At 36.4% G+C, this 24,571-nt stretch overlaps 4 protein-coding genes across 5 annotated transcripts; 3 read left to right on the top strand and 1 right to left on the bottom strand.

The window, feature by feature from the left end:
* Positions 1-11,735: 11,735 nt before the first annotated feature.
* LOC106363956 (probable aquaporin PIP2-4) lies at positions 11,736-13,365 on the top strand. The gene is made up of 4 exons (XM_013803606.3): positions 11,736-12,120; positions 12,378-12,528; positions 12,693-12,978; positions 13,073-13,365. Exons 1-4 carry the CDS (start codon positions 11,814-11,816, stop codon positions 13,073-13,075), a joined length of 747 nt encoding a protein of 248 aa, XP_013659060.2. The 5' UTR covers positions 11,736-11,813; the 3' UTR covers positions 13,076-13,365.
* A 958-nt stretch (positions 13,366-14,323) lies between these two features.
* On the top strand, positions 14,324-15,349 carry BNAC09G53930D. The gene has a single exon (XM_013803605.3). The coding sequence runs from the start codon at positions 14,647-14,649 to the stop codon at positions 15,079-15,081; it is 435 nt and encodes a 144-aa protein (XP_013659059.1). The 5' UTR covers positions 14,324-14,646; the 3' UTR covers positions 15,082-15,349.
* A 1,922-nt stretch (positions 15,350-17,271) lies between these two features.
* On the top strand, positions 17,272-20,755 carry LOC106365754 (protein disulfide isomerase-like 1-4). The gene is made up of 11 exons (XM_048767332.1): positions 17,272-17,928; positions 18,494-18,789; positions 18,885-19,003; positions 19,087-19,167; positions 19,303-19,389; positions 19,473-19,547; positions 19,629-19,697; positions 19,768-19,848; positions 19,951-20,085; positions 20,172-20,228; positions 20,323-20,755. Exons 1-11 carry the CDS (start codon positions 17,348-17,350, stop codon positions 20,530-20,532), a joined length of 1,791 nt encoding a protein of 596 aa, XP_048623289.1. The 5' UTR covers positions 17,272-17,347; the 3' UTR covers positions 20,533-20,755.
* Positions 20,756-20,808: 53 nt separating this feature from the next.
* LOC106365755 (glycerol-3-phosphate acyltransferase 9) lies at positions 20,809-23,700 on the bottom strand. 2 transcript variants are annotated; one of them, XM_013805240.3, is made up of 12 exons: positions 23,505-23,700; positions 23,346-23,403; positions 23,143-23,261; positions 22,943-23,042; positions 22,700-22,795; positions 22,520-22,616; positions 22,269-22,356; positions 22,089-22,185; positions 21,919-22,004; positions 21,567-21,686; positions 21,327-21,425; positions 20,809-21,061 (listed from the first exon to the last, which is right to left on the bottom strand). In XM_013805240.3, exons 1-12 carry the CDS (start codon positions 23,609-23,611, stop codon positions 21,013-21,015), a joined length of 1,116 nt encoding a protein of 371 aa, XP_013660694.1. In that variant the 5' UTR covers positions 23,612-23,700; the 3' UTR covers positions 20,809-21,012. The 2 variants fall into 2 exon arrangements, with proteins under 2 accessions (XP_013660694.1, XP_013660695.2); XM_013805241.3 differs by having other exon boundaries at positions 23,484-23,691.
* Positions 23,701-24,571: the final 871 nt, after the last annotated feature.

Below are 24,571 nucleotides of genomic sequence, written 5' to 3'. Positions count from 1 at the left end.
TGACGTAAAAGTTTTCCTCGTTACTTCCTCGTTAACTTTCCACGTAATGTAGTCGTAATTTAGCTACGAATTTACTTCGATTTTTTATTTTCCAGAATTAAAAAATATAATAAAAATTATTTAATTTATTAATAAAAATATAATTTAAAAATAAAAGTAAATACGAAAATATTTTATGCATAAATAAGTTTTGAATTTATAATACAACCAACGAAAAGAAAAAAAAAGAACTAAGGGTCGTTCATCGCCCGATAGAATTCCTCACTCCTCCTCTCTACATCCGCCTCGTCATGTGTGCCGGATGGCTCACCTAGAATGGGATTTTGTCATCGCATGTTCCTCAACAAGGACTCCCATTCCGGATTTGTGGCTTCTACAACATCCAAGAAGCTCTCGACTCCACCCATATGAGATGTGAACGTAGATCGCGTCGAGTCCAACTCGTTACGCAGCTGAGTGACTTCATCATCCCGTCTCTGACCATAAGACGATGTCACTCTCGGAACATCATTGACGAAACCAATACCCAACGTACGTCCCTTTTTCTTAGGGACAACCTTAAAAACAAAAAAATAAATATTTTTAGTAAAAAGTTAAAGTTAAATTAAATGAATAATAAAAAAAATTAAATGAATAATAAAAAATTAAAAATTTAAAAAAATTTACCTCCTCGTAAATCCTATCCACTTCAAGTGTGGATAAGGTGACCGGTAATCCTTCGGTGGACTGCTGGGTCAGCTGGGTCTGGCGGTCTTCAACCTGACCAACCAAGTCGTTGAAGATTTGCTCGGACCTAGCATCTAGAAATTGGCCCACCTTGTTCTTATGGGTCCTCTCGTAAAGTTGCAAAAGAGACGGGAGCTTTGGCCTAAAAAACATTTAAGAAAGTTAGAATATATATATATAAATAATTAAATTAAATATTTAATTACCATATCCAGACGGACACCGGTGTCGGGTTTTTGACCCTTAAAGTGAAGCATCGGCCCGTGGCCGTGCTCATCTACCGTCTGACGGGAGGCAGAGTAAGATTCGGCGACTCTAATGGTGTCAGGATCCCGCCAATAACGGATGAGGCCATCCCACACCTCCTTGGTGAGCTCAGGAGGGTTGCCACGTTCATACCCCTTCACGATCCAGTCACCCTTCCAGTTGGATACCGTGTCCAACAAGCGAGCTTTCGCCTTCACGTTAAACGTTTTCTTCACCTTCTCATTGACCCTCATGGACCAATGGTATTTTTGCTGTAACAGAAAAAAATTAAATTAATAATTAGTTTTAAAAAATTAAAAAAATCTAAATCATAAAAAATTAAAGTATATATAATCAATTAATAGTAACTTACAGCGAAAATTTTGAACCACGTCTTTCTGACGTAGATCTGCGTATTTTTCCAGTTCAGATGTGGCTCGGAGAAGTAACCTTTGATCGTCTCGGTTACGTTCCGAGCAACACATCCGTTAACCCCAAACCTGGAAAAAAAAACAAATTTAAAGTATAAATTATTTATTATTGTTAGAAAACAATTTTAAAAGAATTTAAAAAAAAATAAAACGTACTACAAAGTTCCGTCCGGTCGGTCGGGGTCTAAGAGTGGTAAACCTTCTATATCTGGGTGAGCAACAATGTATTGCGAGTAAGGAGCACTCGGCGGCACTATCAAATCGGTATGAATCCCGACCGGCATCAGAGGAGCCATCGGAGGAGGCACATGAGGAAGAACCTCTGGGACATGATCATGAGGAGCCGGTGGTGCAACGAATCGAGGAACCGATGGTGCACCAGAAGGAGGCGACCGAGAGACTCTCTGAGAAGACTGAGTCTCGGGGATAGTCTCCGGACCCGAAGAACCGGGAGCTGAAGAAGACGGGTCTAAACGACTACCAGGCTCACCGAACATCTCTCAGTAATGGGGAGTAAGTCTTTTCTTTCGAACCGTCAGAATATTTTTTTTTTAATTTTTAAAATTAACATCAACAGTAATTAACAAATTCTATAAATCTAGCTAAATTCCCTACATTAATCACCTAATCAACACTAATTAACATAAAATCCGTAAACCTATCTAAATTCCCTACACTAACCACCAAATCTACCCTAAACTAATCAAATTAGAGAGGAGATAGAGAGAGTACGTACCATTGCTACAAAAGAGAGGAGAAGTGGAGACGAAATGGAAGTGAGAAGCTCGGGTGTATATATAAGAAATTAGCAATCCTCGTAATTTTACGAGGAACTCGCGAGGCCCATGTTTTTTTACAAGGAATTAGCAAGTCTCGCGTTTTGTTTCCTCGTAACATCCACGTTAATTTACGAGTAAATAACAAGGCCCATGTTTTTATTTACGAGGAAATACAAAGGCCCGCGTTTTCCTATTACGAGGTCTTTACGACGAATTCAGCTTATGTAGAATTAACGAGTCTCGCGTTCTTTATTTTAGGATTCGTCGTAAGTTCCTTGTTAGTTTACGAGGAAATAACGAGGAATTATGTTTAAATCCCTAAAATCCGAAACCCCAAACACCATCTTCCTTATCTTCTACTTCATATATTCCAAACCCCAAACCCATCTTCCCTTTAACCTCAATCTCTTCTTTCCATTCCAAACCCCAAATTCTAAAACCACAATTCCTTAACTTATAATCTCAATCTCTTCTTTCTAATTCAAACCCCCCCATTACCTTACACAAAATCAAATTATATAAATAGATTTTCATGATTAAATCCATCAAATCACATGCATTAAGTCTGAAATCATATTAAAAACAAATACATCAATCGGATACATCGACATTCTCGTCATCTCTAGAAACATCATCATTTTCATTAAACTCGTCTTCAACAGCTTCGTCTGTGGCATCGTCGGTAAGATCTTCGTACTCATGATTATGCGGATCAATGAGAAGGATGTCATCAATTTGTTGTTCAGGTTACTCGACTTCATTTATCTGTTCTTCTTGCAATGGTGGTTTTTCTCCATTGATGATTCGTTCACGAGGTGTAACTTTGATCACGGCTAACCAATTTATTCCCGATTCTTTCATCCGAGGGTATGGAAGCAAGCTAACTTAGTCTGCTTGTGAAGCTAAGATGAAAGGCTCGAATTTGTTGTACCTGCAAAAATAAAGACAACGTAGAAATTAATCATACAGATCATGTATGCAAAAAAATGGTAGCCATCATTACGTAGAGCGTCATGTAGCTTCACTTCAATATCAAATTGATGATCCGGTATTCAAAAGTCTTCCTTGGTTCCACCCTCACATTCATGAAAGAGATTGCCGAAAAGGGCTTTATGCAAGCAGAAAAACACTCAAAATCATCATTCTATTTGGTTTGCACAACCAAAAAAGTATTCTGAAGGTTTAGAAGAAGATAAAAAAAATACGAGACTGTATTAAAAATTATGTCCAAAAAGATATAAGAATATTTATATTTTTTCGTTTCACAAGAAATATATGGATATATCCATTTCATGTCGAAACATACCTTTTTTTTTGACGCAAAGTAATACGATGTGAAGTGAGAAGTTTCTTCCGTCAAACTTCCAGCAATTATAGAACCTTCAACTTTTGCGAGGTTTTTTGCTTTTCCCTTCAAATATTTCATGGCTCGCTCATACTGATACATTCATCCGCAATGTACATGTCCACAAAGCAATGCCTCATATGGGAGGTGGACAGCTATATGCTCCGTGACGTCAAAAAATCCCGGAGGAAATATCTTCTCCAAGTTGCACAATAAGATGAAAATGTTCTCGTGAAGTTGTTCCACGACTTCTTCTTTAAGAGTGCGTGTGCTCAGATCCCCAAAAAATGCTCCAATGACTTGTATATTCCAAAAACAATTAAACACATTAGTAGTCATATATTATTGCAAACTAAACAATTATAAAATTAATGCGTTATAATATACTACCTGCAAGTGCTTCATGTACGTTTGTTGGAAGTAGCTCCGCAAATGCAAATGGAAGTAGTCATTGCATAAAGACATGACAATCATGACTCTTCATCCCGGAGAACTTTTGACCCTTTTCAACACATCTAGAGAGATTTGAAACATACCCATCGGGGAACTTCACTTCTGATGCCACCTAGTTGAACAACACCGACTTTTTTGCTGAAGACAATCTGAATATCTGAACGGAAAATTGTCCATTGCTTTTTATATGTAACTCACTTCTTGAGCAAATATCCGGCAAGTCCAACCTCGATTTTATGTTGTCTTTTGTCTTCCCTGGGACATTAAATATTGTATTCATGATGTTCTCAAAGAAATTCTTCTCTATATGCATCACATCGAGGTTGTGGCGCAGAAGAAGATCCTTCCAATATGGCAACTCCCAAAATATACTTTTCTAGTGCCAGTTGTGCAGAACACCGTAAAAATCAGGCATATTACCGGGGACATACCAATTATCACCATGAGGAACTGTTTTCAAAGCTCCATAGTAAACGATTTGCGCTTCAATTTGTTCTCCAGTTAGATATGAAGGAGGAATGTCTCTCACAACCCTTTTGTGCCTAAACAATTTCTTGTTTCTTTGATACAGATGGCCAATGGGAAGAAATCGACGGTGACAATCAAACCAACTTGTCTTCCTACCATTTTTCAGTTGAAACGCATCTGTCGTTCCATTACAATATGGACAAGCTAATCTCCCATGTGTAGTCCATCCAGACAACATCCCATAGGCAGGAAAGTCACTTATTGTCCACAAAAGCATCGCCCGCATCGTAAAATTCGTCTTCGTTGAGCAGTCATACGTCCTCACCCCTGTTGACCACAAATCCTTCAACTCTTTTATAAGTGGTTGTAGAAAAACATCCAGAGATCTTTTTGGATGGTTCGAACCAGGTATTAATATGGTCAAGAATAGCAACTCCCGTTGCATGTACATCTCCGGTGGCAGGTTGTATGTGATATATTATATTTTTGGCACATTATATGTATGTCTTACTAATAGTTTTCAAGGTTTTATAGAGTCTTTTTAGTCTTTTTCGAGTCATAACAGGTGTAGAGTTGCATTGGATGGGAAATAGACCAGCTAGAGGAAAAGAAGAGAGAAAAGTATGATTTGTAGTCTTTCGCGCGGAACAGCCAACCAGAGCAGCTTGAGTGCCTGCTCCAGCGACATAGATAAAAAAGGAAGTTTCCAAATATTTCGGGATTTGCCCTAGATTTCCTATTTCTTTCCTCTAGCCGCCTGTGGCTCCTATATATATAGTTTCCTATTTATTATTTTAGACCTACATGAGTTTTTACGCAAGACGAGACTTGAGAGAGCTTTGATTTTAGCGATTGCTACTTGTTAGGGATAAGACCTCATCTATCTCACAGAGAAGATTATCCTGAACCCTCTGATTTCTTTTGATCTATTATATGCAATATTATTCAGAAATCATGCTTCTCTGTTCTTGTGTTATGTCTGAGTAGTCACCGAGTTAGTTTAGGGTTCTAGGGTTTTGGATTCGTGAGCTAAGCATAAATAAGTCATCTTGAGATTGTCTACATTCATATCTGTTCTTATTGCTTGCATTGAACCGATCACTTAGTGCATGAATTAGGGTTAATCGATTTAGCTAGCCGTTAATTGATAACCTGATATGAATTGAATGAGCTTTGCATCCCTAGTCAGCGAGAGTAGATATTATGGTGTATTGTGAACATATCAGACTTGATCTCTAGAGCTTGCCATCGTGTCTTGATCTAAACGAGAGTTTAGGCATCAAGACCGACTTGCAAAGGAATCAACACCACGAGAGTGGGTTGATTCAACCTGAGTGATCCGAGTTTAGACTCGTTATAAACTGAACATGAATAATTGCTTGGCTTGTGATTCCATACCTAAAGAAGAAACCTAGACTAACGCCTTTAAATCAATCTGAAACAACCTAATCTAGTTACCTGTTCTTTTCGATATTTACTTCTTTAAAACCTCCACTTCGTTTTAGCTAAATTTTGATCCCATAAAGATAAAGTGTGAACTGGTCCTCGGGAATTGAATCTAAAGATATTACAACTACACTGTTAACTTGACAGTAGACAAAGATCCAATTTTAGTGTATTAGTATGGGATAAGAAATACTGGCCACAATGAATATTGTCCCCCTGACATTCCGAATGTACTAAATCCATCTGTGCATAATCCGAGATACACTCCGGCTATTGCTAGCGAATTCCGGATATACTTTGTTAAAATGTTTTCAGGCTCTTGCATCTGATGGATGAGTCATCTCACAATTCGTCTGAGTATGCTCGTCATGCCATCTCATCCCTCCGGCAGTCTGCTCAAATTGGTAAAATCTTTTCAATCTGTCTGTAATTGGTAGGTACCACATCCTTTGGTACGGTACCCTATTACGTCCTCGTCCTTGAGGCTTGAATCGTGGCTTCTTGCAGAATCAACATTCTTCTGATTTCTCACCATCTACCCAGTAGATCATGCAATTATCGATGCAAACGTCTATCATCTCCGCATGCAACCCAAGACTATAAACCAGTCTCTGAATCTCATAATAAGAATCAGCAGACACATTGTTTTTCGGGAAATACTCTTTAAACAAGTCTGCCCATTCCTTCATGCAACTTTCAGGTAGATTGTGATCAGTTTCAATATTCATCATTCTAGCAGCCAACGACAATTTAGAGAGACCTTCTCTACAACCACTGTAAAGTGGCTGATTCGCAGCATCTAACATTTCATAAAACTTTTTTGCATCTATGTTAGGTTCTTCATCTTCATCATGAGCTACGAATGCATCAGCTACCATATCATGAACGCTATCATAATCTACCACCTGCTCCTCCTGATGGTAACTATGTTCATTATGCAAATGATGATCAACCGGTTCTTACTGAAAATTGATATTACTACTACTAGCTTCATTCTCATAATTATAACCTTCTCCATGTTGAAACTAGATATAGTAATTTGGCGTGAAACCTCTATTTATTAAATGCTTCCAAACATTTTCACGATTTGCCAATTTCGAATTGTTGCATTTCCGACAAGGACAAAACATCTTACCGCTTTCTTGGACGAGCGGTGTGGAATCTGCTTGATGCATAAATGTCTCCAATCCTTCGAGGTATTTTTTCTTCACTCTCCCGTTAGCATCTCTGTGCATATACATCCACCTCCGCAACTCGAAAATATTCCCGGAGCCCGACATTTTTTTTTCTTTCACGTTTTTATTTTTTTGTCTTGTTGGTGTGTCCAAAATGATGTTCAAACGTCCATATTTATAGGAAATTTTCAAATCTGGTAGTTGAAATTTTACTAGGAATTTACGACGAAATTTAGTTAGGTAGCCGAAACAAAAAAGTGTTACAATTATAAAGTTGGTGGACTCGAAATTTTGTCGTTAAGTAAACGTAAAATATTTCCTCGTAAAGTAGACGCTACTGTTACGTCGAGTTTATGAGGAAACCATTTTTCCTCGTAAAAACCACGTTATGTTACGTCGTTTTTACGAAGAAATCATTTCGTCGTTATTTTACGACGAACTAACGTTGATTTTAAATTTTCTCGTAAGATACTCGTAAAGTCGACGTAAATTTACGAGGATTAATTTTTTTCGTTAATTTTCGTCGCTATAGTTGTGTTTTCTTGTAGTGAACGTTGATAGATAAACATATCTTAAAATTATTTTTTCAGAAAAAGAAAACATACCTTACAATTATGTTTCGGGTTTAATATCCTTACATCTAAGTCATCTTCGTTGGGCCTGCACGTAGTTAATTAATTAAACATTATGGATTGTTCAGCCATAACATATAGTTTGATAATCTTGTTAAACCGTATAATTCAAATATATTTTATGCATAATTTTCACTTTTCATTTTATGCAACATGCTGGACTAGTGATAAAGAAAATTAATAAGGATGTGAAATTTGACGTTGTAACAACTGAAAATACTAAATTAAGGGTTCAACTTTAATTATTACAAACACAGGTACATTTCTAAATCGAGGGGTTGGATGGACGGCTTAAAACAAGTTTATCTTCCCCTAATCATGCAGTTTTAAGACAGCTTGGATCAGTCTCTGACCTGTAACTAAGTTATTCGGAAAATGTACGCAAAATATGCAAAATGTTGAATTGAAGAAACATTGATCTCTGACATAGAGTAGTGGAGACTCTGGCGACAGGGGATTGGATATACGAATATGAGTTGTCAGTCTGAACTATCTTGCTTTACCTTGCAATGTAAATTCGCTTTACGATGATTTTTTAAAGTTTCGGATTAGGCTAGTAATTTTGTGTTTGGTTGGGATCAGTCTTTTTACCATAAAACTATTGTACCTCACTCCCAAGCAATGTCAGAACTAAAAGTGAGCTATGGTTTAACCTCGTTTTGGAAAGATCATCGAAACTCCATTAGACTACTTACATTTCATTGTTTAACCCAACACACCCACTTTTTCTTTAAGAAAAGGTTGATATATAAGCAAATGTAAAAATCTAAAACTAAGATTATATCCCAATCATTCCTTTATATAGTAGTAGTAATTACAAACATAATGGCAAAGTTGAGATGTTTCTCATAATACCACCAGCTCATTTGAGGCATATACAGATTAGATAAGTTACACTACAAGAAAACAGCGGTATTCTGACGGACATTCCGACGGAAAATGAAATTCTCGGAATATCCCGAGGAATTTCCGAGGAAATTCCGAGGAAACACAAAATTTGGTTTCCTCGGAATTTCCTCGGAATATACCGACGGAATTCTGAGGAAATATCAATCCGTCGGAATATTCCGAGGAAATTCCGAGGAAAAATGTGTTCCTCAGAAAAAACCGATGAATTCCGAGGAAATATTATAGCCGTTGGAGAGCCGTTGGGGGATTTTACAAAATTCCGAGGAAATTCCGACGAACTAGCCGTTGGCGTCGGAATTCCGTCGGAATTTCCTCGATCGATGCATTTAAAAAAAGGCTCCCGAGATTTTGTTCGATCCATCGATGGGATAATCTAATCGATCGATCACATTATTACACTTTGGTCTATCTTAGTGATCGATCGATGCGTTTTCGGACATATATCCATCGATTGATCCGTTTATAAAAAAACTTACAAGATTTTCCAAGGACATTCCGAGGAACGCTTGAGATTCTCGATCGATCGATGGGATAATCTAATCGATCGATCACATTGTTACGCTTTGGTCCATCTTAGTGATCGATCGATGCGTTTTCGGACATATATCCATCGATCAATCCGTTTATAAAAAAACTTACAAGATTTTCCGAGGACATTCTGAGCAACGCTTGAGATTCTCGATCGATCGATGGGATAATCTAATCGATCGATCACATTGTTACGCTTTGGTCCATCTTAGTGATCGATCGATGCGTTTTTGGATATATATATATATCGATCGATCCGTTTATAAAAAAACGTACGAGATTTTGTTCTCGATCGATCACATTGTTACCCCAAACCCTGTTTCCTCGGAAAAGCCTCAGAATATTCCGAGGAAATTCCGAGGAACACCTGATATACTCTATCGATCGATGCGTTCTGGTACATATATCCATCGATCGATCCGTTTAAAAAAAATTGACGTATTGAAACCCCAAACACTAATTCCTCGGAATTTCCTCGGAATATTCCGACGGAATTCCGAGGAAGAAAATGGTTTCCTCGGAATTCCCTCGGAATAATCTGAGGAAATTCTGAGGAAATAGGGTTTTTAAACCGAAAACAACGTTTTGCGGTTTGAATAATACCTATATAACCATTATTAAGTGTCTTACGTTCATTATGAAGTCAAAAATTTGTTCCTTACCGTATAATTAACACTTTTCCGATTGTATGAACGAAATCCCACAACATAAGAGAAACACTTATACCTTTTAATGAACGGTAAAGGGAATACTTTCAATTAGTTTTTAAATTTGTTATTTCATGGTTTATGCTCATCTATACAAAGAATCCTCAATGGTATGCATTACAATTGTATAAGAAATGAAATACGGTAAAAAAATTGATGTTTTGAAATCCCAAACACTAGTTCCTCGGTATTTCCTCGGAATATTTTCATTTTACCGGGCAAATATTTCGCGAAAATTGAAATTAGAATTCCGACGGAATTCCGACGGATAATGTCCGCCGGACACTAGGTTTTATAACCACGAGCCCCTTCTTCTTCCCCATTTCTCTCTTCTTCCTCTGCGCGACTCCTCTCTTCTCTCCGGCGATTTCCCCCTGAAATCCGATGATATCTCCGGCGATCTCCCCCTTCTCTTAAACAAATCATGTAAGGACCCTATCCCACTCTCTTAGGTTCTATTTGTTAGGTTTTTGTTTAGTTTTGATAGATTTTTGTTAGGGTGATTGGTTATGATTGTGATTTGGTTGTATAATAGGTTTAAAATTGTGATTTGGTTGATTAATTTGTTTTGTTGAATTGATTTTGAATTTTTTTATAATTTTTTTATTTTTTTTGTATTTATAAAATCGATTTTTGTATATAAAATTGATTTTTGTATTTTACAAAACGATTTTTCTATATAAATTTGACTTTTTGGATTTTACAAAATCTTTTTTGTATATAAATTCGATTTTTTGGATTTTACAAAACATTTTTAATATCTATAAAACCTTTTTTGTGATTAAAAACTATTATTTGGGATTTAAAAATATTTTAATATATATATATATATATTATTAAAACTATTTTTTGTAATTATTAAACTATTTTTTATTTATTAAAACTATTTTTTGTTTATTAGAACTATTTTTATATATTTATTAAATATTTTTAATATCTATAAATCTTTTTTTGTGATTAAATTATTTGAGATTTTTTTTAAAAAAATAATAATTTATGTATTTCTGTATTTATTAAATATATTTTTTTAATTTACAGGTCTCATGATGATCAGACCCGGCCTCGACAGCATCCTTGAAGGACAAGGATGATCGCATATCTTTGTTGGAGACCCAGATGGCGGCTCAACAGGCGGGCTATGAGGTACATAGGAGGCTGAACCAGCAAATGATGGAGATGATGCAGAGGATGTACCCGGACGTGCCAGACCCGTAGTTTTTTTTTTCCAAAAACTCGGAATGTTTTATTTTTATTTATGAAACTTTGAATATTAATTAATATGATTTCAATTTTATATTTTCGAATTTAAATTTCAAAAAAATTATTTTTAAAAAAAAATTAATATTTTTTACATTCCGAGGAAATTAATTATATTTTTTACTCGATCGATCGATGCGTTTTTGGACATATATCCATCGATCGATCTGTTTATAAAAAACGTTCGGAATATACCGAGGGACATGTTCCTCGGAATATACCGAGGGACACCTTTCCTCGGAATTTCCCTCGGTATATTCCGAACGTTTTTTTATAAACGGATCGATCGATGGATATATGTCCAAAAACACATCGATTGATGAACTTCCGAGGAAATATCCCGACGAAGTTCTCCCTCGGTATATTCCGAGGAGATTTCCGACAAACTAGTGATCCTCGGAATTTCCTCGGAAATTTGCTTCCTCGGAATTCCGTCGGAAAATTCCGAGGGATTTCCGAGGAAAGAAAAAATTCCGAGGAATTATTTCCGAGGACTTGTTTCGTCGGTATGTAGTCGGAATAACTATCCACATAATTTATAATTTTATAAAGGATCCTTCTTATAATTTACTTATACCAAACCTTTTCACAGTCTCTGACTCTCTGTGTGTATATATACACCCACAATTAAATCCAAAAACGTCAACAAATATTAAAACTCATCAGTCTCTTCCTCTATATATATCTCTCTCATCCTCATCATCTTTGGTCATGGCAAAGGACTTGGAGGTGCAAGAGGGCGGAGCGACGGCGGCGAGAGATTATGTTGATCCTCCTCCCGCTCCATTGTTGGACATGGAGGAGTTTGGGAAGTGGTCGCTCTACAGAGCGGTCATAGCTGAGTTTGTGGCGACACTTCTCTTCCTTTACGTCTCTGTCCTCACCGTAATCGGGTACAAAGCTCAGACCGACGCAAACGCCGGAGGAGTTGACTGCGGCGGCGTTGGAATACTGGGGATTGCATGGGCTTTCGGTGGAATGATTTTTGTTCTCGTTTACTGTACCGCCGGTGTCTCCGGTAGGTTTATACAAAACGTTCGAATCACGCTACATATTATTGTTACGTAACAAAAAAAGTTAGAATATTGTATATTTACGGAACAAATAGACCAAAGTAATTCTAACGTATATTAGTTATTTTACATCATTCTACGTATATTAGTTAGAGATGGTGAATCCAAGTTAGGTATTAATTACTTTGGTTCAGCTTATCTAATTTAAAATACAAGCATAATTACAATTTGAGTTAATCTTGTGTGTTATTTACCTTTGAAGGTGGTCATATAAATCCGGCTGTGACGTTCGGGTTGTTCTTAGCTAGAAAAGTGTCATTAGTGCGGACGGTGTTATACATTGTGGCTCAGTGCCTTGGTGCTATCTGCGGTTGCGGTCTGGTCAAAGCATTCCAAAGTTCTTACTACACCAGGTTCCATCATGTCTCAACATTCATGCCTCAATAATTAAAATAAATCGATTTAAAAAGCCAATCAATTGTATATGTATAATTATAAGCATGCATGTTAATATATATGATTACGCTCGTTGGCTCCACCTCCATATCTAATGTTTTTTACAAAAAAAAATCATTAGATATGGAGGTGGAGCCAACGAGCTAGCTGACGGCTACAACAAAGGAACCGGACTCGGTGCGGAGATCATCGGAACATTTGTCCTAGTCTACACCGTTTTCTCGGCCACAGATCCCAAGCGAAGTGCACGTGACTCTCACATTCCAGTTTTGGCGCCACTTCCCATTGGGTTTGCCGTCTTCATGGTTCACGTAGCCACCATTCCCATCACCGGAACAGGAATCAACCCGGCCCGTAGCTTCGGAGCCGCAGTTATCTACAACCAAGAAAAGGCCTGGGATGACCAAGTACGTCATTAACTGTTTTCATATGGACACATTTTTCTATATTAAAACTGAAACTAATGATGTTTTATTATATGATGTTTGATCAATTAAACAGTAGATTTTTTGGGTGGGACAAATGATCGGAGCAGCAGCAGCTGCGTTATACCATCAGTTTGTTCTAAGAGCGGCTGGTATTAAAAGTCTTGGCTCCTTTAGGAGCTCTGCTTAACTTTAGTTGTCTGAATTAAGAATCTTCAATAAAAAATGATGATTACCAGCAGTAAAAGAAAGTTACATCTATCCCATCTTTTTATTTATTTTGTGTTCTGTTTTTTTTTTTAAATTTAAATTTCATGGAATTTCCCATTGGTTGTACATGCGGTTTTAATTAATTTTGCTTTACGATAACTCTCGATTTCGCTTTATATCTTTTCGTAGAGTTAACGTTGATTCTGAATTGATTCTATTTCTCTTGGGAATCAACAAGAAAAAATCACTTTTCCTCTATTTTCATAACTTTCTCAATACACACAAACGCTTAACCATTTAAAATACTCCCAACAACGAGAACAAAACATCGTTTGTCCCTTTGGATATGCATATCATGTTAATGATTATACAGTTCTCAAATTACAACTTGTAGTTCTCTATCTAATAACAAATATACAGACTGAGTTATGTGATTCCTCATCAGGCTCCTCATCTTACATATGATTTGGTCAGATACCTAATCGGTTAATTAGAAAGATGGTTGGTTTATTAGCGGGTACGGGAACTGAGTGTTATGTTTTGTACTTGTAGTAATGAATCCGATAGAATACTTGTTTGTAGGATTTGGGAAACAGGCTTGGACTTGTTACTAGAAGACTTATAACTGGTTAGAGTTTGTTTGTATTGAGAAAATTTTCCTTTAAGATAAGTCTCACTTTTATCTTTTCCAAGAGTTAACGTTAATTTTGCTTCAATTATATTTTCTCTTTGAAAATCAACAGATGTCACGTCTGTTTACAATAGTATCCAGACACAAGGAGAACACACTTTATTTCTATATAATATTTTGCTAACAAAATAACTTTCTGTTTACTTCAGCACCATATTAATGTCAACTATGGATTGAAAACAAGATTTGTTCGAAAATGAAACAATACAAACCTTAAAGTGTGGACCCGATTAATAATTTCCCTTTTCTTAGTGTTTATATATTCCATTGCGGTTCCTTCAAGCTAACAAACTCTTCATGCATTCTTTGCCACTAATCTTACCCCAATAATATTGAAACTCGAAGACAAACCTTATGGACGTATATGTTCTAAAATGATTTAGTCCAAAGTAAATTTCAACGGTGTTGAACCAATGAACTACTACAGATGTTTAGTTCCTGTAATTTATTTAAGCAAGTACTATCAACACTTGTATTAGAGGGAAATTATATAATCTAAATAATGAAATTTACAAACAAGAAAACTGCATTAACCAAAGTGGGGTTTTCACGACTCATCTTCATTCATTTAAAAAAGAACCTTTTCTTCTTTTGTTATTGTACAATCATACAATCATACAAATTTGCACTTCAAGCAACATTTATCTTTTCTGTAAACCAACCTTATAAAGTCCCCAAAACACACACACACACACGCATACACACACACAAACAAAACAAAGGTTTCAAGAGAAGAAAAAGAAAACAACATGACATACCTAACTCACTCTTTGCCCTTCTTCTTCTCCTGCTTGTCTATGCTTCTATGTTTGTCCATTGGAGGAAGCAGACCTGCTCATGGTCCAGCTTATCTAAACCCCTATGCTTTCTCTCCAGAAGCTTACGATTTCTTTCACCCACAATCATCACTTCCTAACAATATTCCACCAAGAGACTCGCCTTCTTCGTCTTCACTTTCACCTTCACCATCACCTTCTAAGACCTCTAATGTAGAAGCAGATACACAAGGAAGTAAGTTTTCATCAGAAGAGCACAGAAATGAGAGTATCAGAGAAGAAGGACGAGGAGAAACCGTTGGAATAGTGTTAGGCGTTTCTTTCGCGGCTTTTATTTTGATGGGAGCTTACTTTGTTATCAAGAAACGACGAGCAAATATAACCCGCACGATTGTAATCCATGCTTAAATTAACCGAAAAAATAATTAGAGATTTTGTCAAATTGCTATTAGTGTGATTATGTAGAATGGTACAGAATCACCATGATGCAAAATGTTGGCAAATCCTACATTTATATGTTTGTTAACTAACTTATCATCTTGTTATTCTAAGTGGGCTGGGTAAATGGGCTTCGTTTGTAAAGATGGAGCTCCAAACAACATTACCATTTTGTAGAACTTTTGCCCATTTTGAACTTAAGAAAATATTACCGACTAAAAATTTTAAATTTCATATACAATCAATAGTTAAACATAGTGTTTTGAAACCCGACTCGGATCCGCGGTTGAACAGGTAAACCTGGTGGTCCAACAAAAAATCCGGTTTGGGTTTTTCAAAAAAACCCAATATTTAGAAACCGAAAAACCTGAAATCCGATACCGGTTGAACCAATAAATAAATTTTACTTTTTTTTATGGTTTTTAATTCTGTTTTTAGATTATGTTTTATATTCTCACTTTCCAATTAAGAATTTAGGTGCTGACAAAAAAAAGTTAGGTTTTTTCTTTTCAGTTTTATATTTGTGATTTTTAGATTTTGACGAAGATTTCACTATGTCACCCGAAGAAAATGAAGTGAATGATGATAAAGAGACATGAAATTAGTTGATGTGATTTGGTGTTAGTTTATTTCCGTTATTGACAATTTATAACAATGATCTTTTACTTTTGATTTATTTTGGATTTGAAGTTTAATTTGTTATTCACATTAGACATTTAAATATTTATGAATTTTATGTCTTGATTTTTTTAGATAACATAACTCGTACCTTGTTACATAAAATTTTAAATGGTTCAAACTATTTTTTTTATATTTTGTATGTAAAATGAAAATGAAAAATATAAAAAGTTTTTATTAAAAACAAAAGTTAAGTATTTTCTAAATGTTTTTTAAATATAAAATATATACATATCCAAACTATTTTTGTATGTTTTAAATTTTTTATAGAAAATATCAAACTTTAGTTTCTATATTTTTATTTTCATAGCTTTTATATTATTATATAAAAATTAATTAATTTATTAACCTGCGATTCATCCGCGGTCGACCTAGTGATTCAGCAATCCGGTAAGTCGTCCGGTTCAGTATCAGTGTCGGGTTTAAAAACATTGGTTAAATGCAATGGTTCTAAACCCGACCCGGACATTGAACCGGACGACTTACCGGGTCGCTGGGTCACTGGATCGACCACGGACGAACCGCGGGTTAATAAATTAATTAATTTTATTATATAATAATATATCAGTTATGTAAATAAAAATATAGAAACTAAAGTTTAATATTTTATAAATGTTTTTATAAACATAAAATAATAGTTTGGATATGCATATTTTTATGTTTAATAACATTTAGAAAATACTTAACTTTAATTTCTATATTTTTATTTTCATTTGATATACAAAATATCAAAAAATAGTTTAGACTATTTATAATTTTGTCTAACAAGGTAAGAGTTATGACATTTAAAAAAATCAAGATATAAAATTTATAAATATTTAAATGTTTAATGTGAATAATAAATTAAATTTCAAATACAAAATAAACCAAAAGTAAAAAATCATTATAATAAATTATCAAAAACGGAAATAAACTAACACCAAATCACATCAACTAGTTTTGGTTCTCTCTACTATCGTTCACTTTATTTTCTTCAAGTGGCATAGTGAAATCTTCATTAAAATCTAAAAATCACAAATATAAAACTGAAAAGAAAAACCTAATTTTTTTTGTCAGTATATAACTTTTTAATTGAAAATTTAGAATATAAAACATAATCTAAAAACATAATTAAAAATTAAAAAGAAGTAAAAGTTATTTATTGGTTCAACCAGTGGTTCAACCGGTATCGGGTTCCGGATTCTACTGGGTTTTTGTGGGTTTTTGCGGGTTTCTAAATATTGGATTTTTCACAAAACCCAAACCAAATTTTTTTTTGGGTTGCCGGGTTTACCGGTTCAACCGCGGATCCGGGTCGGATTTCAAAACACTGGTTAAATGTATGAACCTTAATTTAATTTAATTGGTGTTATAAAATAATTGTTTGGATTTAGTTACTATAATTTGGTGAGCCCATTTAATTAGGTCGCAATTTAAGCAAAATGAAATAATAAATTTCCGTAATATTAGTCAAATCCAACAAACGACGTCGTCGTATGAGTCAGCTAAGTATAGTGTACTAGTTGGATTGGATCTCAATTTCTCGAGTCCGATCACAGTTTCAGACAGTCGCACTAAAATGGCGTTCCGCGTTTTCCTCCTCCTCTCTCTCACCGCTCTTCTCATTTTCTCCGCCGTTTCTCCCTCTTTCGCCTCCTCCGACGTCGACGATGAGGATCTCAGCTTCCTCGAAGACCCCAAAGAAGAATCCGATCCCACCAAGCCACTCACATCCACCGACTCTGAACTCGACGAGTTCAACGAAGGAGAAGAAGAAGATCCCGAGATGTACGAAGGCGACGACGAAGAAGAAGGAGAAGATCTCTCCGATCTAGGCAATCCAGACTCAGATCCGTTCCCGGCTCCGGACGTGGACGAGAAAGACGTCGTGGTCGTCAAAGAGCGTAACTTCACAGACGTGATCGAGAACAACCAGTACGTTATGGTCGAGTTCTACGCTCCCTGGTGCGGTCATTGCCAGTCTCTTGCTCCTGAGTACGCAGCGGCCGCGACTGAGCTGAAAGGAGACGGCGTCGTTTTGGCTAAGATCGATGCCACGGAGGAGAACGAGCTGGCTCATCAGTATAGTGTTCAGGGCTTCCCGACTATTCTCTTCTTTGTAGATGGAGAGCACAAGCCTTACACTGGAGGCAGGACCAAGTAAGTCTAATCTCGATTTTGAAACTAAAGTTCAAATCTTTTAGTGTGGATTGTATTGAAAGTTCAAACCTTTAGTGTAATTTGTATTGAAAGTTAAACCTTTAGTGTGAATTGTATTGAAAGTTCAAATCCTTAGTGTGAGTTCTACTGGAAGTTCAAATCTTCAGTGTGAGTTCTAGTGAAAGTTCAAATCTTTAGTGGGAATTGTATTAAAATCTCAAACATTTAGTGTGAATTGTATTGAAAGTCTTGAAAGTCCAAATCATTAGTGTGGATTGTATTGAAAGCTCAAACCTTTAGTGTGAGTTCTACTGAAAGTTCAAATCTTTAGTGTGAATTGTATGGAAAGTTCAAATCTTTAGTGTGATTTCTATTGATAGTTCAAATCTCTATTGTGATTTTTATTGATAGTTCAAATCTTTAGTGTGATTTCTATTGATAGTTCAAATCTCTATTGTGATTTTTATTGATAGTTCAAATCTTTAGTGTGAGCTCTATCTTTAGTGTCTTTTTGTATCGATGCGTTTCTTGGATCTAATTAAAGGTTTGCTGCTTTGTGATGTAGAGACACAATTGTGACGTGGGTGAAGAAGAAGATAGGTCCTAGTGTGTATAACTTGACGACGTTAGATGACGCTGAGAAAGTGTTGACTTCTGGGAACAAAGTCGTCTTGGGTTACTTGAACTCTTTGGTGGGTGTTGAGCATGATCAACTTGCTGCTGCTTCCAAAGCTGAAGACGATGTGAACTTCTATCAGACAGTGAACCCTGATGTTGCCAAGTTGTTCCATGTTGATCCGGAGGCTAAACGTCCTGCTCTTGTTCTAGTTAAGAGAGAAGCGGAGAAGATTAGCCATTTTGGTTGGTTCTTTAAATCTATGTTATGGCCTTTGATTGTAGTGGTATTGTTTATTTGGCTCTGCTTATTGTGTGTTTGGGTTATTATGAATCTGCAGATGGGGAGTTTGTTAAGTCTGATCTAGCTAGCTTTGTGTCTGCCAACAAGCTTCCTTTGGTCTCTGTTTTCACCAGAGAGAGTGCACCGGAGATTTTCGAGAGTGCAATCAAGAAGCAGGTATGTCAAATGATTTTTTCTAGTGAGACTCTTCAGTTCTGAAAGATGGGTTACTAACATGAAAGTATATGTTCTCTTTGCAGTTGTTGTTGTTTGTAACCCAAAATGGATCTGAGAAGGTTCTTCCAGAGTTTGAAGAAGCAGCAAAATCTTTTAAAGGAAAGGTACGAACATAGGTCTTTCCAGGTTTAACTCTGGTTCTTATTGATATGCTTTGTTTTAGCATCATCACAAGCACATGAAATTGGCTATATATCTTGGTAAGGTTACTTCTAAGAAGTCTTTGTTTGTTGGAACAGCTCATCTTTGTATCTGTGGATCTGGATAATGAGGATTATGGGAAGCCTGTTGCTGAATACTTTGGTGTGTCCGGAAATGGTCCTAAAGTAAGTCCTTTCTTTTGTTCTATCTATCTTAAGTCCTAGATCGTTTTGGCTAAAATGCATCTCTGTTGTTGGTATACGTGTAGCTTATTGCCTACACAGGAAATGAAGATCCTAAGAAACACTTCTTCGATGGTGAAATCAAGTCTGATAAAATTAAGGTATCTCTTCAAAGTTCTTTCACTTGTAATATAAGACTTCACTGGCTAGATTGTTTGTTTAAAATGTTAAATCCCTTGCAGACATTCGCGGAAGAGTTCTTGAGGGACAAGCTAAAGCCATTCTATAAGTCAGACCCTATTCCTGAGAAGGTAAAGCCTGTCTTCATCTTATCATTCAATCCCATCGTTGACGCTGGACTTAACTTTTTGGTGCATACAGAATGATGGAGATGTGAAAATCGTGGTGGGAGATAACTTTGATGACATTGTCCTGGACGAGTCTAAGGATGTTCTTCTCGAGGTACTATTGCAGTACCATAGTCCGTTAGATAAACCTATATGGATTTCATGTTTTTCTCATGTTCTTTTTTTTTTTCTTCTTCTAATTTAACACGAAACTCAGGTCTACGCACCATGGTGTGGCCATTGCCAAGCCCTTGAGCCAATGTATAACAAGCTTGCTAAACATTTACGAGAAATTGACTCTCTTGTCATAGCCAAGATGGATGGAACAACCAATGAACATCCCAAGGCAAAGGTACAATTATTTAATGAAATGTATCAAAACCTTCTTTGTTCAAAATCTTCTATGTGTAGAGCCTCAAGAGTTGATTTTCTTTGCAGGCAGAAGGCTTTCCTACAATTCTCTTCTTCCCTGCAGGAAACAAGACCGCAGAACCGGTAAGTTATGCTCTCTGCTGCCTGCATAGGTTTTGTCTTCTTCGTAAACTCCCTCTAAAAACAGAACTTTTTTGTTTCGTTGTGTGTGGAGCAGATAACGGTAGATACAGACCGCACTGTGGTTGCATTCTACAAGTTTTTGAGGAAACACGCAACCATCCCGTTCAAACTGGAGAAACCTGCTGCATCAACTGAATCTCCTAAAACTGCCGAGTCCACACCAAAAGTAGAAACTACTGAGACCAAAGGAAATCCTGAAAGCACCACAAAGAGTACCGAAAGTGATTTGAAGGACGAGTTGTAATCTGAACCTGAGCAAAGGATATGAGTTCTCCTTCCTTAAGTTATATTGTCTGATCAGAATTGTTTTTTCACGAGTTTTGGACTAGAGAATGATGGTGACTTTTGAGTTATTTTAGTATTGAGAAAGACAGTTTAAACTCTTTTGATATGGTTTGGCCATATTGTAGAACTGTAACACAATGAAATAAGTGACACAATAAGATATATAAAATCTTTCCGTGTGATCTTAAAGTTTCTAACTGTTCATTGCTAACCGAATTTCTTGTTAGCTCAAAAAAAAAAAAGGTGCAGAGCATGTTACAGTTCTCTTAGCCTTTCCAAACTCAGAAGAGCTCGTAAATGCGACCAATTGCGGTCTAGTATACGAACAAGATGCAAAAGGTCAGTTGTCTACTGAAAGATTAAAAAAAAAACATAGAGAAACTAAAGCAAATGAGCCACGAGTTTGTCTTATCTAATGGAGGGTGCTTTATCATTACATTCACTTCTCTTCCAATCTAGCAAGGAGGGACTCCGCGAAACTCTCTTGCCTGTGAATCCAAAAGAAACACAAATAAGCATCAATACATAACAAGTAGGAGTGTTAACTGCAAGTACTAGGAAAGATGATTCATGGTGCAGAACAATTGATCCCTTAAAGTGTGTGTAAGAAACTGTCGTAAAGCCACCACAAATAAATCAGATACGTAATGACTCTGAACTAATCAGCTAATAGACAACCATGGTAATGTAAATTCTTTCAACAGGATAATCAAAGCAGTAGATTTTCTAAAAAGAAAAACACGTTGAACATACTTGCGTTCACTGTGCTTGGAGCTTGGTCTTGAATACTTCAAGTATCCATCCCAAGGGACCTTTTTGAGGCCCGCGCGCAGAGATATCATGTCTCTGACCCTGTGACAAGTAGACAAAGTGGATCTCACAAATGTTAGGCAAAATAGTAGAAAAAGAATGCTATGCTAAGTTTTTGTATTTCTAGTACGAACTTCTTAGTATATGCCGTCATAATAAAGGCACAAGAGAAGAATGTTCTACCTCTCTGCAAACTCAATTGCTGTTTCACCAGGCCTTATAGTTTGAGGTTCCAAGTACCACACTTCACACACAACAGCCCATGAAGTCATGAGTTGCAGCAAGTGCATAGTGAATGATTGTCTGCAAAGACAATGCAACACCTTTTGTTAACAAGAGAACGAAATAGCCCTAAATATTCTGCTGCGTTTGCACCAGAACAAAACTTTCTTTAATCGTATCTATGCAAAATAAAAGTGAAACAATACTCGTATAATTTGCTAGAGATGCTTCTGTATCTTTTTCAAAAATACACTACAAATCCAAAAATTATCCTTCCACCCTGATATGAAAGTCTTCAAGAAAATACCCTTACTTTCTGCTGTTCCAGAAGGCGTCAACAAAAATCTTGTTGTATTTGATTGCGATTGGACAAACAGTGCAGCCCAATTCAAAAGCACCCTGAACATTGCCATGAAGCGAATTGGAAACTATAATACAGAGTAAGAGTGCAAACCAAATTAAAAAAAATTGGGTCCAAAATACCTTTTTAAACATCACTGTATAATTATTATTCACACATGTCCCTTCGGGAAATATGAGAAGAGGATTATTGTCAGCTCCTTGGACATGGTCTCTTAACCTGAATTATGTGTTTCAAGTCCCCATGATCAATATAAGTAGATTACTTAATGATAATACAAAGGAGATAAGAATAATGCATACTTTCTCGCTACAATTTCACGATCCTTTGCCTCGGAACGATTGAACCATATACATCCTACACTCTCTAATATTGTGCTTTGCAGAAGCCCTTCATATTCAAAGCAACAAAAGTCCTTATTAGATATTAACAATAAAGCACGAAAGACAAACCAATCATTCGTCACTAAATCAGTCACAAGCCTAGTAACGACAGACCAATCACAAAGGTCATAAGCACACTTCTGCGAGTTCTAAAACCCCAGAAGACTTACCAACCCAACCAGGATGCTTCTGCATTATAACAGCAAATGCGGTCATCTGCTCCAAGACGATGAAATCAATCATTGAGGTATGGTTGGCAACATAGACCTGTTTAACCCCAATCATATATTAAGCAAGTATCAAGGAGATACAAAGTTGAAGACTAAACAGTTTTCAAAAGGAAGCATGACCTGCTTAGGACGGATGCTAGGCCGTGGCCCATGATATTTGACAACCCCTGTCCATGAACCGACAAAAAAGCTGCAAATCATTTCCACCAAGACCCTCTGGTAATACAGTAAAAGACAGTAACGAGCTCAACATCAAGATCTCCCGAAGAAAGTTATATATGAGTAAAGCACAAGATATACAAGAAATTTTCTCGAATTCTAGATGGAATGAAGACAAAGGAGAAACAGAGATTCCAACTCCACCTCTATATTTTTCCTCAATTTGTCTTGACCTTTCAGCAGCGAATGTACGGGGATGAATGTTGAAAGGAAAATAAACCACCCAAAAGTTAAAGTCAAGCACCTGCAGGTTTGAAAAACAATGAACAGCTCAGTCCAAACACAAGACTGAAAAAAATCTAAACTTTTGAGCTATAAACAAGAACCCAACACTCCATACAAACCTCAAGGGAAAGAGAATGCAGTATCTAACAACAACCCCAAAGCACCACAGTGGAAACAAGTAAATGTTCCAGTTCCAAGGCTCTGGTGGATTCGACTTGAAACATCTTGTGAATGAGTCCTTCAACAAACAGTTATATATCATAAGTTCTCAATCCTTTTGCTAATAAATGTTTTGAGTGTAAATGAAGAAAACAAATCTAACATCAACGATGGCACCAGCAGCTTCAGTCAGAGTTGGCGAGATGTCGATCAGATCAAGCCTGAGAATCAAATCCAAAGGCATTGTTACGAATTCAAATCAGCCGAGCCAATCACATTTTAAATTCGAAGAGATTCTGACATGCGGAGGAGAATGATTTACAGGCGGAGCTTGCCGCGAGGTTCTTGGATGGAGGAACCGGAAGGCAGGTAATCTTCGATGTTAAGCTCCGATCTGGACGTCACGAGCTTCCCCGCCGTACTGCTCATTGTTCCGGACACTTTCCGATCGCCGGGTGAAGAGGAGAAGCGAGGGAAGAGTAACTACAATACACACAATAATAATACCACATTGGGGATGCAACAGGTTAGGCTCATTAAGTATAAAAGGCCCAGCCCAATTAGAATTGAGAATTGTTTTGGCCCAATTCAGGAGAAACCTAGACATGATATTGACTATTCACTATTTACATCTCCAATAGTTGTTCAAAAACAACAGAGCGTCTCCAATCCAATCTTAATTCTTTTTAATGTTTTCTTTTAAAATAAAAAACTCTATGTATGCTCTAACATATCGAAAATAACATCGAAGGATATTATTTGTTTTCTTTACTTTTAGAGTAAAAGAAAAACATTTCTTAGTTGTTCAAAAAAGAAAAAAAAACATTTCTTTATATTTTTCTTCTATTATAGATAAGAGCCAATTCATCTTCCTCTGTTTAGAAAAAAATGAAGTTGGATTGGAGATGGTTTTATTCATAAATTTCTTTTGGGTTGTGTATGGATTTTGGGGAAAAAAAAATCTATAAATAGATTAGTTAGTCTTAGAGATGATATCATTCAGTCTATTCTCTGTTTTTATTTATCACTAACAATTACATCTCTTCTTTCGTGGAGTTGTGTACGCATCAACATGATATAAAATAGCATGATTATCGGGTGAAACCGGTTTTGGGTTTCTAAAATTTTTTATTTTTATTTTTGTTTTATCTGATTGAAATTTTTTTTTTAAAAACGGAACCAATCGCGGGACGCCACGTATCGTGGGGCCCGCAAAATAGTGTAAGAAACGGACCAAAACCGTTCTTTATCTCGCGACTTATGAAACCCGTTTTTATCAAAAGCGCGGGGTCCACTCCTTAAGAAACGCGTTAGTATACCGCGTTAAAGATGGTCTAAAGTGCTTACTTGCCTTACGTTTCTGCATGGACTCTAGTTATACAATCCTTC

Source organism: Brassica napus, chromosome C9, assembly GCF_020379485.1.
Source record: "Brassica napus cultivar Da-Ae chromosome C9, Da-Ae, whole genome shotgun sequence".
In the NCBI taxonomy this organism is placed as follows: Eukaryota; Viridiplantae; Streptophyta; class Magnoliopsida; order Brassicales; family Brassicaceae; genus Brassica; species Brassica napus.
This window is presented reverse-complemented; position numbering and strand designations above follow the sequence as displayed.